We start from the raw sequence: 15,716 nt of genomic DNA, 5'->3' as shown, positions 1-15,716 counted from the left end.
AGGTGAGCGCTGTGGCCCCTGGGCCTCTTGTTTCCAAATATATACTTAGTATAGACATTGAACATATCTTCGTAGGTTTAGCCCCCCCACTTTCCACAGATATGTCTAAGTTTAGGTTAAAAATGGGGAAAGTGGTGGTGTTTGGAGGAAAATTTTTGGTACTAGAGTTTGAATCTACACCCCCCCCCCCCCCCCCCCCCCCACCCCCAACGAAATAGGGTTTTCACGTTTGGGAACTAAACATTTCCTTTTTTTTTTTTTTTTTTCCTTGTCAGGTTTTTTTTTTTGAAGGTACAAAAATTTTTTTTTACACTTAGCCCCCCACTTTCAAATAGCTTCCGACGCCAATGAACTCATTTGTGCTTCTTGCATAGCTTTAAGCTTTTGTTTAGTGGATCATATCTCATGTTTCCTTCTTTCTCTTTCTTTTAAATATGTAAAAGTCCAGTAATATAATTGAAATAATAAAACATCATAGCCATTTTAAGTTTAAAAAGACAATTTCATAATGTGTTTAATATTTTTCCTTTCAGTGGTGTAGATGTCATATCACTGCTAGAGAAATTGGGACTTAGTGAGACAATGATGAAACCATTCCATTCTACAGGCCTTGGAGACTATTTGCTGGCATTTTTACTGTACAAATTGATATCCCCCATCCGTTATGCTGTCACATTAGGGGGGACTGGCTATATTATCAGATTAATGAGGAAAAGAGGAAAGATACCCCAAGTGACAGAAAGTACAAAACTCAGGACCCTGTATAAAGACAGTAAAGAGGAAATCAAGGACAAAAGTTCAAAGTTCAGGGAGAGGAGAAGGTCAAGTGTTAAGGCCAGAGGAAGAAGGAAACGGAATCAGAAATGATGAACTAGTCAGAACTTTCTTCTTTTCTGTGCCAAAGTCAGATCTGTGATATATTATTTTTCTGCATATCACCTAGTGCTCAATTAACTTTGTATTGAATTGTTATATAATTGGAAATGATTAGAGTAGAGTTTAGTTTGTATTTAAAAAGTGTTATTACAATAGTAAGCTTCTGATTGATTTTGGTCAACTATCAGTAGCTTTCCATGATATGGAATTCAGAGCCTGAATTATTCACATAAAAAAGTCATGTAATGTGGTGTCCAATTCATCCGCGTAATTTGCAGAAAAGATGTTGTGATCAATCAATGGTACAAGGATGTGAAACTTTGGGTTTGGATTCATTGAAGATAAAAAAAATGTATTGAAGACAATAATTACCGGTAGCAAATATGCAAAGAAGGAGTATGTTTAAACTGACAGTGTAAAAGTCATCTCTTATTTGCTTCAAAAGTTGTAACCAAGGTTAAATGAAAATAAGTAGACCAAAGTTCAAGGCCAAGGACGCAAGAAAAAAAAACCCATTTAAACCAAAGCCCTAGCCCTAAACGTTCAAAAGTTATGGCCAAGGTTCAAGTTTTTAAAAAGTAGGTCAAACTCCAGGGTCAGGTCAAAGTTGTTGGTTTTTAAAGGAAGGTCTTGTCACAAGGATTACCGTATATACTCGCTTATAAGTCGGACTTTTGGGAGTTAATCTCTGGTCCAAAACTCTATGTCCGACTTATAGGCGAGCTATAAAATTGATGGTATTATATGAGGTCGGTCCCTCTGATATATAAGCTTAATTAATACAACCGACTTATAGGCGGACCGACTTATAGGCGAGTATATATGGTATATATGTGAAGTATGAAAGCCTTAGCCCCAACCGTTCAGAAGTTATGGCCAAGGTTAAAAGTTTTTATAAAATAGGCCAAACTCCAAGATTGAAGTCAAAAGGTAAAAGATGTTGGTATCCAATGAAAGGTCTTACAAGAATTACATATGTGAAGTTTGAAAGCCCTAGCTCTTACCGTTCAAAAGTTATGGCAAAGGTTAAAATTTTTAAAGAACATAAACCTCTAAGGTCAAGGTCAAAAGGTCATGTTGGTATATGAAAGGTCCTGTCACAAAGAATACACATATGAAGTATGAAAGTCCTAGTATCTACCGTTCAAAAGTTATGGCCAAAGTACAAGTTTGGAATTTTTTTGTAAAAGTGTGTCCAACTCCAAAGTCAAAAGGTCATTTTTGGTGGTACCCAAAGAAAAGTCTTGTCACAAGGAATACACGTATAAATGTCATAGCTCTACTAAATGAAAAGTTATGAGCAAGGTTAAAGTTTTTGCGGACAAACAGACAGACGGACGGACACGACAAAAACTATATACCCCCGAATCTTTGATTAAGGGGGCATTAAAACAAAACAACAAATGAGAGAAGGAATGAGGAAGATAGACAAAACAGGATTACCAGGGAAATTCAAGGCATGGGTTTACTAACATGGTCTCTTACCACGCTTAGCCTGACCATTGATTTATACGAGATTTTAACAGCAACAGTGGAGACAGATTTGAGGGAGTCGTCAATAAACACTTCAGGAAATGCTTTGGAGAAATGCTTTTGTTCAATCAGCTTATATTGCAAATCAGCAAAACTACAACTTCTTCCTGTGACATCAAGAATTATCAAGAGTAGAAAATTTTATGGCCAGCAAAGCAAGACTTGTCATGACCTTATATTAAAAGGCTCAAGAGATGATAAGGTCCAATTATCTGGAGTAGAAGTACTGACAGGGTGAAAATAGTCAGCAGCAAAGGCAGTAGAAGAGGTGGAGAGCAGATTGAGACACGAAGACATTGTAGGAACGGTGGTGGTGGGAAGACAAGGTCTAGGGACGTCCAAAAGCAGTCTTGGAAGAAGGTTGACACAAAGGAGAGATGTAACATTTTGCAGAAAGATATTCAAGCCAGAGAGGAAGAAAATCCACAAGCTAAGGCAGTGGATATGGAAGTCCAGGGTGCTTGGACAAGATGGGAAAGACCAACAGACACTATCCTTGGCAGAAATCTGGAAAAATGCAGTTCCAACTACAATTACTACTATGCTCAGAGTATGATCTGCTACCAACACCAGCCAATCTCCATAGAACTGATCTCATAGAAACACCAGAGTGTCCTCTCTGGAAAAAGAGGAACCCTACAGCACATTCTATCTTCCTGCCAGGTGGCATTATCAATAGGGAAGATACATATGGCGTCATAATCAGGTTCTTAAAGAGATAGCAGACACTATAGAGAGTTAGCAGAAGAATAAAAGCAAACAGACAATTGTGAAACATACAAGATTTGCTTTGTAAAAGAGGTTGAAACAACAAAGAAGAAAGAAGAGAGGACCTATGGAATACTTAACCAGGCAGACGATCGGAAGCTGGGATAGATCTAGGACAGAAACTAAAATTCCCAGAGGTAATTCTGACTAATTTCAGGCCTGATATGGTACTGTGGTCGTCAAGTATGTAACAAAGAAGATCATTTTCATGTAGCTGGCAGTTTCCTGGGAAGAAAGATGTGAGGAAGCATATGAAACTAAGAAGACAAAAAATATGACGCATTGCTGGCAGAATGTAGGGAGGAAGGATTGCGACCTGGAACTATCCAGAAGGTTTGGGATTCCCAACACAGTCAGTTTGGAGGTTGTTCTCTGTGTTAGGGATGACAGGGAGAAGCAGGAGAGGAGCAGTCCAAAAGATGACCCAAGCAGCAGAAGGATCATCGTGCTGGTTTATAAAGAGAGAGACTAGTACCGGTAGCTGAATACCCAACATCAACACGCAGTGACATTATCACTGTGGACCCCCCATCCTGAGAGTGTACCAAGTAACTTTTATTAAATATGATAAAATTAATCTACTAATGTGAAATTAAGTACTTTTGATTAAAATTCGTCTTAAAAAATCTTTAAAAATATGATTTTTTAAAAAAGATTAGCCCATTGGACATTGGCAATCGGCAATGGCTATATAATTGTGGTGGGGTTCTGGTAGTACTTCATCTCGACGAAAAAAGAAACGACTGGCATTAAAAACCGTTTACATGTACAAACTCTATAAGGCATTAAATTAAATGCCTTAGCTCGTAAATAAATATAAATTTACTTCATATTTCAACAATAAAATGCTTCTTTGATGTTATCAAGGGAATTCTGAACATCGAAGCGGCAAACGTTGCAGAAAAATACATAATCCACTAAGTGTTTTTCCCCGTAATAAACAGATAAACTGAAATGGTTTTCATAAGAAATAAAGTGGATGTAGTAGTAAAGTGTTATAAATATGAAAAAAAACTATAAACACCGCAAAAATTCAAACTATTTTAAAATATTATCAAGCATATCCATATCGTACAATTTTTAATATGGAAGTTACATTTACATATTTTTTATATTGAAATATGTTTCGTTCAGCTTCCGTATTGAAAAGGTCAAACTTTTCAAAGTTATATTTTGCCTGTGAAGATGAATAAATAAGAATAATTATTCGTTTTACATCCAAAAATGCATGAATGTGTGTTATGCAGAAAACCCAATATTTGATAAGTGTATTTCCTTTAGGACATGTCTTTTAGGGAGTCCTATATCTTTGAAGGTCACCCTTATATTTCATTGAGACATTTGTGTTTCTTTGATTGGTATGTTTACTTCCTACATGCAAATCAATTGTAATTTTTCATTGTATAATCATTTATCAAACATTAAGAGATTCGAATTTCAATTAAAGGATATTATTTCCTTCTTTAAGTTCTATTTATATTCAGTTAGTTTTCAAAGATTAGTGTACATGTGTTAATTCTTCCTTTCAGCTATATTCTAACTCTAATTTGTTAATATCACTGGTGAAAAGACTTGTGACGGCAAGCTGAGGTTAAAAGGCTGAAACAGTAATACATATACAGTAGGTTCATCTTGACCATTGTCCAGATTTAATTTTTTGTCCTGGCACGAGCAGTAGTGACTGATAATTAATGAGAATATCTTCAATATACCACGGTATAGCTTCAGATTCAACAGCATATCACAGGCATGCAGTACTGTATTTCAGTATATGCTGGGGTGGGTGGGGGTATTTGACAACAAACCTACCATCTTCGTTAGCGAAGATGCAAACCTACAAAAAATTGAGAGAGAAAAAAATACATGTACTTGCGTATACTGAGTATGCTAATGAAGGTTGAAGCTTGTGTTTTTGTGCGGAAAGCATAATTTTGTGTTATGTTTTGTAAATGTTTATTCCACAACAACTGTTTTTACGTGTGTATTGGATTTTAATTTTATTTTTTTACCTTTTATTTAACTTTGTATGATAACAAATTAATTAAGTGTATTTAAGGGTTGTTTAATGTATTATATTTCCTGGTTTTATGAGACATAGCATATAAACGCACGTACTGCACGTCATTTGAAAAGGAAATGTTTCCAATACTGGCAAAAAAAGCTGTGTAAATTTTTTTATGTTTCCTTTTCATTTAGAAAAAATTTTCAACCATGCAATCTTACAGTGGCAGACGATTTTTTTGATATTTATCTCAAAGATTAGGGGGGCATGTCGCGATTGTCTTTATTGACAAACAAACAAACCGTTCAGACACCAAAATCACCTCATCCAATCGATCGATTACACATTGTGCTAATATTAAAAATGACAGGAGACCGAGTTTTAAATTAACGTTAATATATCGGGAATTTAAGGTCAACCTTCGTATGAGTCAACGTGTACAGATTTAAATTTTCACTTTGGATATCACCCCTATATATATGTTGCTTGTGTCAGTGTCTCGTGAATTGTTGCTGTGGAATAAACATTAACAGAACACAACACAAATATCTACAGGAATCGGAAACTTACACGAATATAAATTACTTGAGAGATTTGTAGAACAGGACTTTTTACAGCCTTTGGACCAGAGCGTGAAAAAACAGTTCGTGAAAAGGGGGCGTTCCCTAGACTGGCTTATGTTATCATCATAATGGGGCATACAACGGTCCGATCCTGCATATGTACTGAAATTATGTAGAATACACGTATATGGACATAATTTGTGTGCACAGAGGATAGCTTAATCAGACAGGTAATTTTCAAAGTTAAAGTCTAACTACAGAACTGCCATGCTTGTGAATATTTAATTCCTGTTTTAACCATATATGGTCTAAACTTTTATCTTACATATATCTATAGATGTATTATGAAAAATATTAATACCGTTGAGGTAATAAACTATGTCAATGCCATAATATTCTTGTTTTAAAAAATGGCAAACCGTATATGCACACATAGGAAACTAAATAATCGAATTCTTGGAATTTTCATCTCAACTCCTTATAAGAGGAATATCGGTATTTATGTTGTACACCTGTACATTGCACATTGACAGGTGAAGAGAGGTTATAAATACCTGGAATATTTCATAAAACAAAAGTTACAAATCCTTTTTCGTCTGACATTTTACCTAAGAATATTCAGTTGAAGTTTGTAACAGAAGAAAGACTAAACAAAAATTGAGTATTGTGACCTTATTCTTGTCTGTACCACGATCAGGAAGTCATCACTTTAAACGACATGATTATGTTCACATATATATACTTCATACCGCCTGGAGTCAAAAATGTAATTCCGTGAATAATGACTATGCCTGTGTTCTGTATCAGTTTATACTTCTTTAGAAACTTATTAAAAGCATAGTACTATTTTGCTTGGTGTGTACAGTTCATTCAAGTTTAAAAATGAACGTAGATTTTCCTTATATTTATTTCCTGTGTTCTCATCGCATTTAAAAAAAAAAATCTTTCTTGTATTCACACACGGAATTTTTTATCGTTTCAGGAAAAGTTTAAAGTAGTACTGCTATGAGCACAAACAGACGACCAAATGGTCGCGCCTCCGGCCCCCCGACTGGGTCACGGAGCGGCCCCGAGGGAAAGTCCAAACAAATTAAACTGGTTCTGCTGGGAGAATCTGGAGTAGGCAAAAGTAGCATAGCCTTAAGATTTGTTCGAGGGGAATTCAACGAGAATGGAGAAGCTACAATTGGAGGTACCTTGGCCAGACCTTAGGCCTGCAATTGGCCAAAAGTTAATTGACTTTCCAAACTCTAAGAAACACACCTAATTTTCCTTTTAAAAACCGTACAAAGCACAATATTTTTTAAAATGAACACTGGCTCACAATATTACGTTTTCAGGTAAATCCTGTTTAATTACACTTTTACCTCTTGTTAATTGTAGCAGTGATCGACTTTTACATTTAGCTTCTGTTTTTAATTCCAGCTGCTTATTTGACAAAAACAATAAATGTCCTTCAGTCTGCGACAATTAAGTTCGACATTTGGGATACTGCGGGACAAGAAAGGTACCACAGTTTAGCCCCTATGTATTATCGCGGGGCACCTGCTGCCGTTGTGGTCTATGACATCACAAGCCAGGTACGTAATAATAAGGACTACCCAGAACGCCTTGTTTGACCATATATTGTAATTTTATTTCTAAAAATGTATAAATCAGGATAAAAAATCAGTAAGTCTGCTGGAGAAATATTACGATCTGAAGCACTATTTTGCCCTTATCAACTTAATGAAATCAACAAAGAATTAAAACATCGTTATTTACTGCAGAAAATACCTAATTTAACAAATATACATTCAGGTATATATGTATACTGAGTATTCATATATAAATAAATGACTTTTATATTTATAACGAAAAACTAGAAAGAAAACACCCTGGCTTTATTCTGATTACGGGTGCTCCTGAAATTTCAGAAGATAAGAAAGACATTTTTAATCTATTCATGCGAATGCAGTTGAGCTATAAGGAGGAATTTGAATTCGATACGTGGTTTGTATAGAGCAACAGCTGCAAATATTGTCTCTGTCTCTACAAGTTTTTGCAAATTTGGGAGAGGGGACGAATTTCTCGGAATTGAGAAGTAGAGCACTATAAAGCAAAGTATCTTGACAAGTAATCCCAACCCCTGAAACATTTTATTACCACTTACGAAAGAGGGGATGAAAAATTTATTCTATGTACAAGCCCAGAATATTTTTGCTTTTGTTATAGAGAAGGACCCTTTCTTCAATATCTAACGAATCTAGTGTACAAAATCGATGTATGTGTATATTATGACATAATCCCTCAGTAATTTGAAAATTCACTTTTTTAATTAAAAAATGATTTACCTGAGAGTAATTTTGTAAAATAAAGTTAATTATTAGACCAGATTACATTTACCTATATATACGCAACCAAGTAAACAAAAAAATCCCATAAAGAGAGCTTTATCGCGCTGGTTTCGTGTCAATATCTAGTTACCAATGCTGGGCCTTATTATGTTCCCCAAACGAAGTTGGGGAACATATTGTTTTTACTCTGTTTCTTATTATTATGTTCCCCAAACGAAGTTGGGGAACATATTGTTTTTACTCTGTTTCTTATTATTATTTTTCTTCTTCCTGGGCACTTATTTGTCCGCGAATGATCTTGTAAACTGTTCATCCGATGCAGGTAAAACCTTTTCAGGGTAAGTAGACATGTTACGTAGATTTGCGGAATCAAGGTCATTTTGCGCGCACGTGCTTGTAAGAGCGCGCACGTGCAACACGTGAAATGACCAATATAATAGATGAAGCAGTAATTTTTCTATATTTTGATGAAATGTTTTGAAAATAATAATATAAGTATATATTAGTACTATAGACAACAGGATATGGTCAAATTATCATGAACTCACGCACATGCACATGCGCTTCGCTCTGATTGGCTGAAACTAAAGTCTCAATATCTTTCTTATTTTTTGACAAAATACTTTGAAATTTTAAATATAGTCATACATTAGAAGGTTCTACAATGTGATATACAAGAATTTTCAGGAAAGCATGTGCATGCACGTGTGCTGCAATCTGATTGGCTTAAACTTTAAATGCCTATAACTTTCTTATTTCTCAATAAATCAGGATAAAATTTAGAATATGAATAGGTATAATAGATACCTACATTATGCTACTATCAAAATTGAAAGTATGGACATGCAAGCACTTGCGCATGCGCAATGCGTAAAATGACTAAAATACTTGAAAAATAGTAATATTTATCTCTGTATTATTTCCTTTGATTCTCAGGAATTCTTTAGCAAACATGCCATGATTATCTTGCATATGCATGCGCGGGCATGTGAAATGTTAAATAATATATAGTTGATATCATTGTAATTTTTATATTCTTAAATAGAATCCGTCGAATCTGAGCAAATAAAAAAAGTCTTACAGGAATAAGGCACAAAAAGGGATCTGGGGAGCATTTGGGGAACATCTGTAACGGTCCCCGTTACAATTAGCACTAGTTATGTTCCCCAAACGGAGTTTGGGAACATATTGTTTTTACTCTGTTTCTTATTATTATTATTATTATTTTTTTTCTTATTTGTTCTCCGGTACTTTTTTGTCCGCGAGTGTTCTCAGAAACTGTTCACCCAACTGAGCTAAAACCTTTTTAGGGTTAATAGGTGTGTAGTATAGGTGTGCGGAACGAAGGTCATTTTGCGCGCATACGCCTGCACGTGCGTGCGCGTGAAATGAGTGAATTGACTGATATACTAAATATAGCTATAACTTTTACATTTTTTGATGAAATGCTTTGAAACTCATTACATAAGGATATATTAAAAGTGTTAATAATATGACACTGTCAAATTAGCATGAACTCACGCGCATGCACGTGCGCCTTCCCCTGATTGGCTGAAACAAAAATCTCAATATCTCTTTTGTTTTCCCACGAAATGCTTTGAAATTTTTAACATTGTCATGAATTAGGATATCCTACAATATAATATGGAAAAAAATTCATGAAATCACGCGCATGCACGTGCGCTGCAATCTGATTGGCTGAAACTTTAAATGGCTATATCTCCTTTATTTTTTGACGAAATGCTTTGAAATTTAAAACATAGTCATGCACTAGGATATCCTGCAATATGATGTACAAAAAAATTCAAGAAATCACGCGCATGCACGTGTGCTGCAATCTGATTGGCTGAAACTTTAAATAGCCATATCTCCTTTGCTTTTTGACGAAATGCTTTGAAATTTAAAACATAGTTATGCATTAGGATATTCTACAATATGATTTAGAAAAAAATTCTTGAAATCACGTGGATGCACGTGTGCTGCAATCTGATTGGCTGAAACTTGAAATGGCGATAATTCCCTAGGTTTTCAACCAAACAGGATGGGATTTAGAAAATAGATAGATATAAGGGCCTCCTACAAGAAGGTATGGTCATCATGCACGTGTACGCACGTGCGTGCATTTGGAACAAGAGAAATTGAAAATACACTTGAATGAGTGATTTTTAATACTTTTGGACTAAATGCTTTCATAAAAAGTATATTTTAATATATAGAAAGTGTAGACAAGATTATATGATCATTATTCACGTGCATTCACATGGGCAGGCGTGCAATGTTAAAATTTGAATATAATTGGTATCCGTTTGGGAAAACGTTGTTAAAGTAAAAAATGCACAGATGTTGTCTTATTTAATAAGGCTTACAGGGAATATGGCACCAAAAGGGGAGTTGGGGAGCGTTTGGGGAACATCTGTAACGGTTCCCGTTACAATTAGCACTAGTTATTATTATTATTATTATTATTATTTTTCTTCTTCTTCCTGGGTACTTTTTTGTCCGGGAATGATCTTGTAAACTGTTCGTCCCAGGTAGGTAAAACCTTTTTAGGGTAAGTAGACATGTTATGCAGATTTGCGGAATCAAGGTCATTTTGCGCGCACGTGCTTGCAAGAGCGCGCACGTGCAACACTTGAAATAACCAATATAATAGATATAGTCGGAACTTTTCTATTTTTTGATAAAATGCTTTGAAACTCATAATGTAAGGATACATTAGTAGTATAGACAAGTTGGCATGGTCAAAATAGCAAGATCTCACGCGCATGCACGTGCGCTTTGCTCTGATTGGCTGAAACTAAAGTCTCAATATCTTTCTCGTTTCTTGTCATAATCTTTTGAAATTTTGAACATGGTCCTACATTATGAAGATCTACAGCATGATATATTAAAATTTTAATAAAAGCATGCGCATGCGCACGTGCTGTAATCTGATTGGCTAAAACTTTAAATGGCTATATCTCCTTTGTTTTTTGACGAAATGCTTTGAAATTTAAAACATAGTCATGCATTACGATATCCTAAAATATGATATAGAAAATATTCATGAAATCACGCGCATGCACGTGTGCTGCAATCTGATTGGCTGAAACTTCAAATGGCTATAACTCTCTTGTTTTTCAACCAAACAGGAGGAGATTTAGAACATGGATATATATAAGGGACTCCTACAATAAAGTGTAGTCATTATGCACGTGCTTGCACGTGCGTGCACGTGAAATGAGTAAAATAAAAAATACACTCGAATGAGTGCATTTTTTAATACTTTTGGATTAAATGCTTTGATATTATTAAAATTTAAGATAGTGTAGACAAGATAATATGGTCGTTACGCACATGAACACGCGTGCAATGCCTATTTTTTTAAATATATTTTGTATTTTTCTTGGAAGACCTTGATTAAGTCTAAATTCCATAAAGTATTTCGTATTTAATAGAGATAACAGGGAATATGGCACCAAAAGGGAGTTGGGGAGCGTTTGGGGAACATCTGTAACGGTCCCCGTTACAATTAGCACTAGTTGTGTTTGATTAACATCGTACCTGGCCCCAAGACCATCGACTGAGAACAGACTTAAAAAAATTCAAATCTATATATTTTTCGGAAATAATTTTGATAACAATTCAAAATTTTTACCATGTGTTTAATTTGGAATATTTAACAAACCTGCAAATTTTTAATATGCTTGTAGTATGTATTAGAATTCACAAGCTATTCCAAATCAAAATTTTGGTCCTGTTCTCAGTTTATTGTCTTTATTAAGGCTGTTCTTATTTTTGCGACCTTTAAAGGACTCCCTGCGATTTTAGTTTTGTTTTCAGTTTCGAAAAAATACTATGCTTCACTGTTTGGAGATTTCTTAAATTTGTTGCTTTTCTGTAGTGTAATCGTGTATATACATTTTTTGCTCTAACTTGCTTTTATCTAATTTTTGTCTCCATGGCTTCGTTTTACAACACTTTAAAAGCATGTATGCTTTGTTTTACTTTTCATTATTCTAAGTGGTGTGGGATTTTTGGCACTTAATTGTGTAACGTCCTGTCAGAGCTCTTTAAGATGTCTACTTTTGCATGCTACTCACATTTCTGCTATTCTTTTTCTAGACTTCCTTTTCACGCGCTCAAACTTGGGTTAAGGAGCTCATTCAGCAAGCTAACTCTCAGATCGTCATTGCTTTAGTGGGCAATAAGGCCGATATGGCCAGCGAAAACAGGGTGATAAGCAAAGAGGTAAGAAACACCATTTTGTACATATTACAGGTTTCCTTTAAGGAGGCTCAACGATGGACAAGGGAGATCATTGATTTTGGTGGATCTTGTAATTATATTATGCTGCTGGGAAATAAATGTGACTTAGCCGATGGTTGTCGAGAAGTGTCCTATGAGGTATGACTGTCTTTACACAATAAGGAAGCTGCAGTCAAGAGTACTTAATTTGGTCGAACCTGCGTATGATACATGATGACTGTTCTTTGTAACTTGTAAACGGTAGTAAAATGTTCGTACTGTTGGTTTCGGTATGAATTTTAAAAGTTTTTTTTTTAAAAACTTACTTTTCGACATTTCTGTTGTTTTTAGAAAGTGCAATTTAAGACAATGAAGAGATAAGCTACAGAACTGTAGAATTAAGGTTTTTTATGTTATATTTTAGTCTTTGGCCATGAGCATGGTCAAAGAACTAAAATCTTTTTTTTAACCACAACGCTACAGTTCTGCAGCAAAAAAGAAGTGTTACACACCAACAGAATATATGAAACTTTTGACCTTGACATTTAATCTTTTTACCTCAAAATCAATAGGGGCCCTCCTTAGGCCAAAGAAAGTATTTAGAAAAGCCAAGAAAACTAAAGTTGAAAAATCTGAAGAATGTTATTTGCAATGTATGAATTTCTTACCTTGACCTTTGTACCATTATATTTTTCACCTGTACTCTAATTGTTTTGATCCACTTCATTTGAGTGCATATGCTTGAGAGTTTTCATAGAAATCTTGAAAAAATTGAAGCATAAATGCATCCTTACTTTGCATTATCATGCCATTTCCAAAGAAAAAAATGTTTTGACATCAGGTTTTTTTTTATTTTAGGAGGGCAGTGAATTTGCAAGTAGTAATGGACTGATGTTCATGGAGGTGTCTGCCAAAACAGGAATGAATGTCGAAGAAGTTTTCCACAACCTAGGTATGTGTCTCTTGATATTGTTTTTTTTTTAACGTTTATAATTTATAGTATTCTTCTTTTAAAACATGACACTCCTCCGTTACGACATGTTTATATACATGTATATATGTTTTAAAGATGGATTTATAAAGAATTTCCTTTTCGGCATATTCGTTAAGATCCTTTTGAAATCAATAGATATAAAGCAGAATCGTAATTTTTCTTGAAAAAATCTGACAAATTAATTGTAAGAAAGAGAAGGGAAAGGGAACGATCCTCTGCTTATTAGTACAATTCTCAGTTAAGGCGTCTGTCAAATGGCGAATAGATTCTCATTTGTTAAGAAATTAATAACATCAGAAACTTAAAATTGTTGTTGACAAAGATGGGTATTTCTACACTCATTGACATTTGCCCCAATTTCTATCCCATATATATTTCAACAGTGAATGAGAGCTGTGTATATTTCAGATGTTAATTATGTAACGTCGAGAATGCCACGCCTTACTGAAAGTCCAAGGTTAACTGAGAATTGTACTACATTGATATTTTACGAGTTTTTTCTGCAATAACCAGTTTTCTAATAGAAAAGGAGATCATAATAAAATCCAAGCAAATTAAGTGTACGATTTAAAAAATTATCATTTTATCACATAGAGTGTATATAAAGGAAATGTAGTATTGTATGCAAAAAAAAATATATGGTATTAAAAATAGGATTTTCAAGTTTGTGCAATTTCCTTTTTTTTCTTTTTTTTTTTTTGCTTGTCAAAACAGGTAAGTAAAAAAAAAATTCTACTTTCAAAAACAATTAATTAGTAGAATCTAGGAATGGTATTTAATATCATTTGGATGAGTTATCTATACGTATTTACAATTGCCTTTCTTTCATACAGCTACCAAAATAGCCTCTCAGTCAACACCGGAAGCGAAATCAACCACCGTCCGTCCGACCACAGTAGAAGGCACTGGAAAAAGTGGATGTTCTTGTTGAAAACTGCAGTTGCATAGATAATCAGTGATTTAGGATTAACATGGCATTGTTTTTTTGTGATAATCTAACAATATTCTGTTGAAGAAATGCTCCTTGGACTTCGTCTTGAACAATTGTGGTTTATATTTTGCTGATATATGTAAAACATGTTCAACCTGTGATAATATTGCAAATGTCACCTTGTGCATCATCATGTACACTTGAGATAATCTGAAGGGGATTTTATGGTCCAACTATTACGAATTGCACATTTATCAGCACGTGTAAATATGATATCTTGGTGCAGACAAGTACAAATACCGGTCCACCTTGCTTGCTATTTTTATTTTAAAGGTTTATAATTAAATTATATAAGCTGTGACTTGCTTACCATATTACCAATGCTAAATTATATGACTTCGTTTGAAGGAAAGGAGACGTATTGTTTTGTCTTATTTCCTTCTTGTTTAATAAAATAATTATTTACGATATGTAAACATCAAAAAGGAAATTTTTATTTTGCACTTTTGTAAAATCCTTCACCTTTAACTATAGAAGTATTGAAGGACATAAAACAGCTCTTAATGCTATGAAAGAAAATTTCTTGTAAAATCGACTAGCATTTTATTATTATAGCGACCTGTGATGAAATTCTTAATAGATAAGGAAACGATAAATCAGTTTAATATGCCAACAAAGTATACGTATATTTTTTTCATTCAGTATATTTTTTTCTGTCGGAAACAAATGCAATGACTTTTACGGAAACACAGATACATGTATATTGTATCAATATGTAAACTGAGCATTTGTTGACCTTGAAAAAGTTGAGATGAATGTGCATTTTTCATGAAATTTTTTTCCCCTCTTGTGAATTTCACCTGTGCACAGGTCTTTATTATTTTTTTCATTCAATGTTCTAAAATAATATAATATGTATAGTGTACTTGCAATATAATGTGTCAACATGAAATTAATATATCTATGTACATGTATATTACTTACACTATACATGTATCTTTTTTTTAATTAATGTGAGATGAAATGAAACTCTTTTTTTATAAAAAGAAAATGTATTTCATAATTTTATTCAGATTTTCATTTAAAAAGTCTGCATTTCTGCATTGAGTGCATGTGCCTTAATTGTCTTCCTTTTGTGAAATTGCAACATCGTCTGCGTTTGCTTTCCACCTTCATGAAACGACACAGATCTATGATGCTATTTTAAAGACAAGATTCTTGTAGATTACCAGTCTCAATCTAGATTACCCAATGTTATCTTATTTCTCAGGAAGTCTGTAAGTTCCTGTCGTATCAAACCTTGATGTGGAGAAACTAATGAACTAAATAAATTTGACTCTTCTCTATACGAGGATGGTTGTCTATCGAAGTTCATCCCAGCTCTTGACAAGATACAAGTATATAAATGATCCCCATTTTTACCATTTCTCATGATATACCAATAAAATATATCCTTTATTTTACAAAAAAAAAAAAAAACAAAAAA

At 34.2% G+C, this 15,716-nt stretch overlaps 1 protein-coding gene across 1 annotated transcript in view; it reads left to right on the top strand.

Moving 5' to 3' along the window:
• The window catches only part of LOC134229002 (uncharacterized), a 32,106-nt gene extending 16,524 nt beyond the window's left edge, over nt 1–15,582 (top strand). The window contains exons 10-20 of the mRNA XM_062710711.1: nt 534–866; nt 2,403–2,540; nt 2,631–2,959; nt 3,335–3,360; nt 3,470–3,628; nt 6,736–6,934; nt 7,168–7,322; nt 12,183–12,308; nt 12,339–12,464; nt 13,164–13,257; nt 14,133–15,582. Coding sequence (XP_062566695.1) covers nt 534–866; nt 2,403–2,540; nt 2,631–2,959; nt 3,335–3,360; nt 3,470–3,628; nt 6,736–6,934; nt 7,168–7,322; nt 12,183–12,308; nt 12,339–12,464; nt 13,164–13,257; nt 14,133–14,230 — 1,783 coding nt within the window. The 3' untranslated portion in view covers nt 14,231–15,582. The remainder of the gene's footprint in view (nt 1–533; nt 867–2,402; nt 2,541–2,630; nt 2,960–3,334; nt 3,361–3,469; nt 3,629–6,735; nt 6,935–7,167; nt 7,323–12,182; nt 12,309–12,338; nt 12,465–13,163; nt 13,258–14,132) is intronic.
• Nucleotides 15,583–15,716: the final 134 nt, after the last annotated feature.

This window comes from Saccostrea cucullata, unplaced genomic scaffold, assembly GCF_032062105.1.
Source record: "Saccostrea cucullata isolate Sc308-1 unplaced genomic scaffold, CSIRO_AGI_Scuc_v1 ctg253, whole genome shotgun sequence".
Taxonomy (NCBI): domain Eukaryota; kingdom Metazoa; phylum Mollusca; class Bivalvia; order Ostreida; family Ostreidae; genus Saccostrea; species Saccostrea cuccullata.
This window is presented reverse-complemented; position numbering and strand designations above follow the sequence as displayed.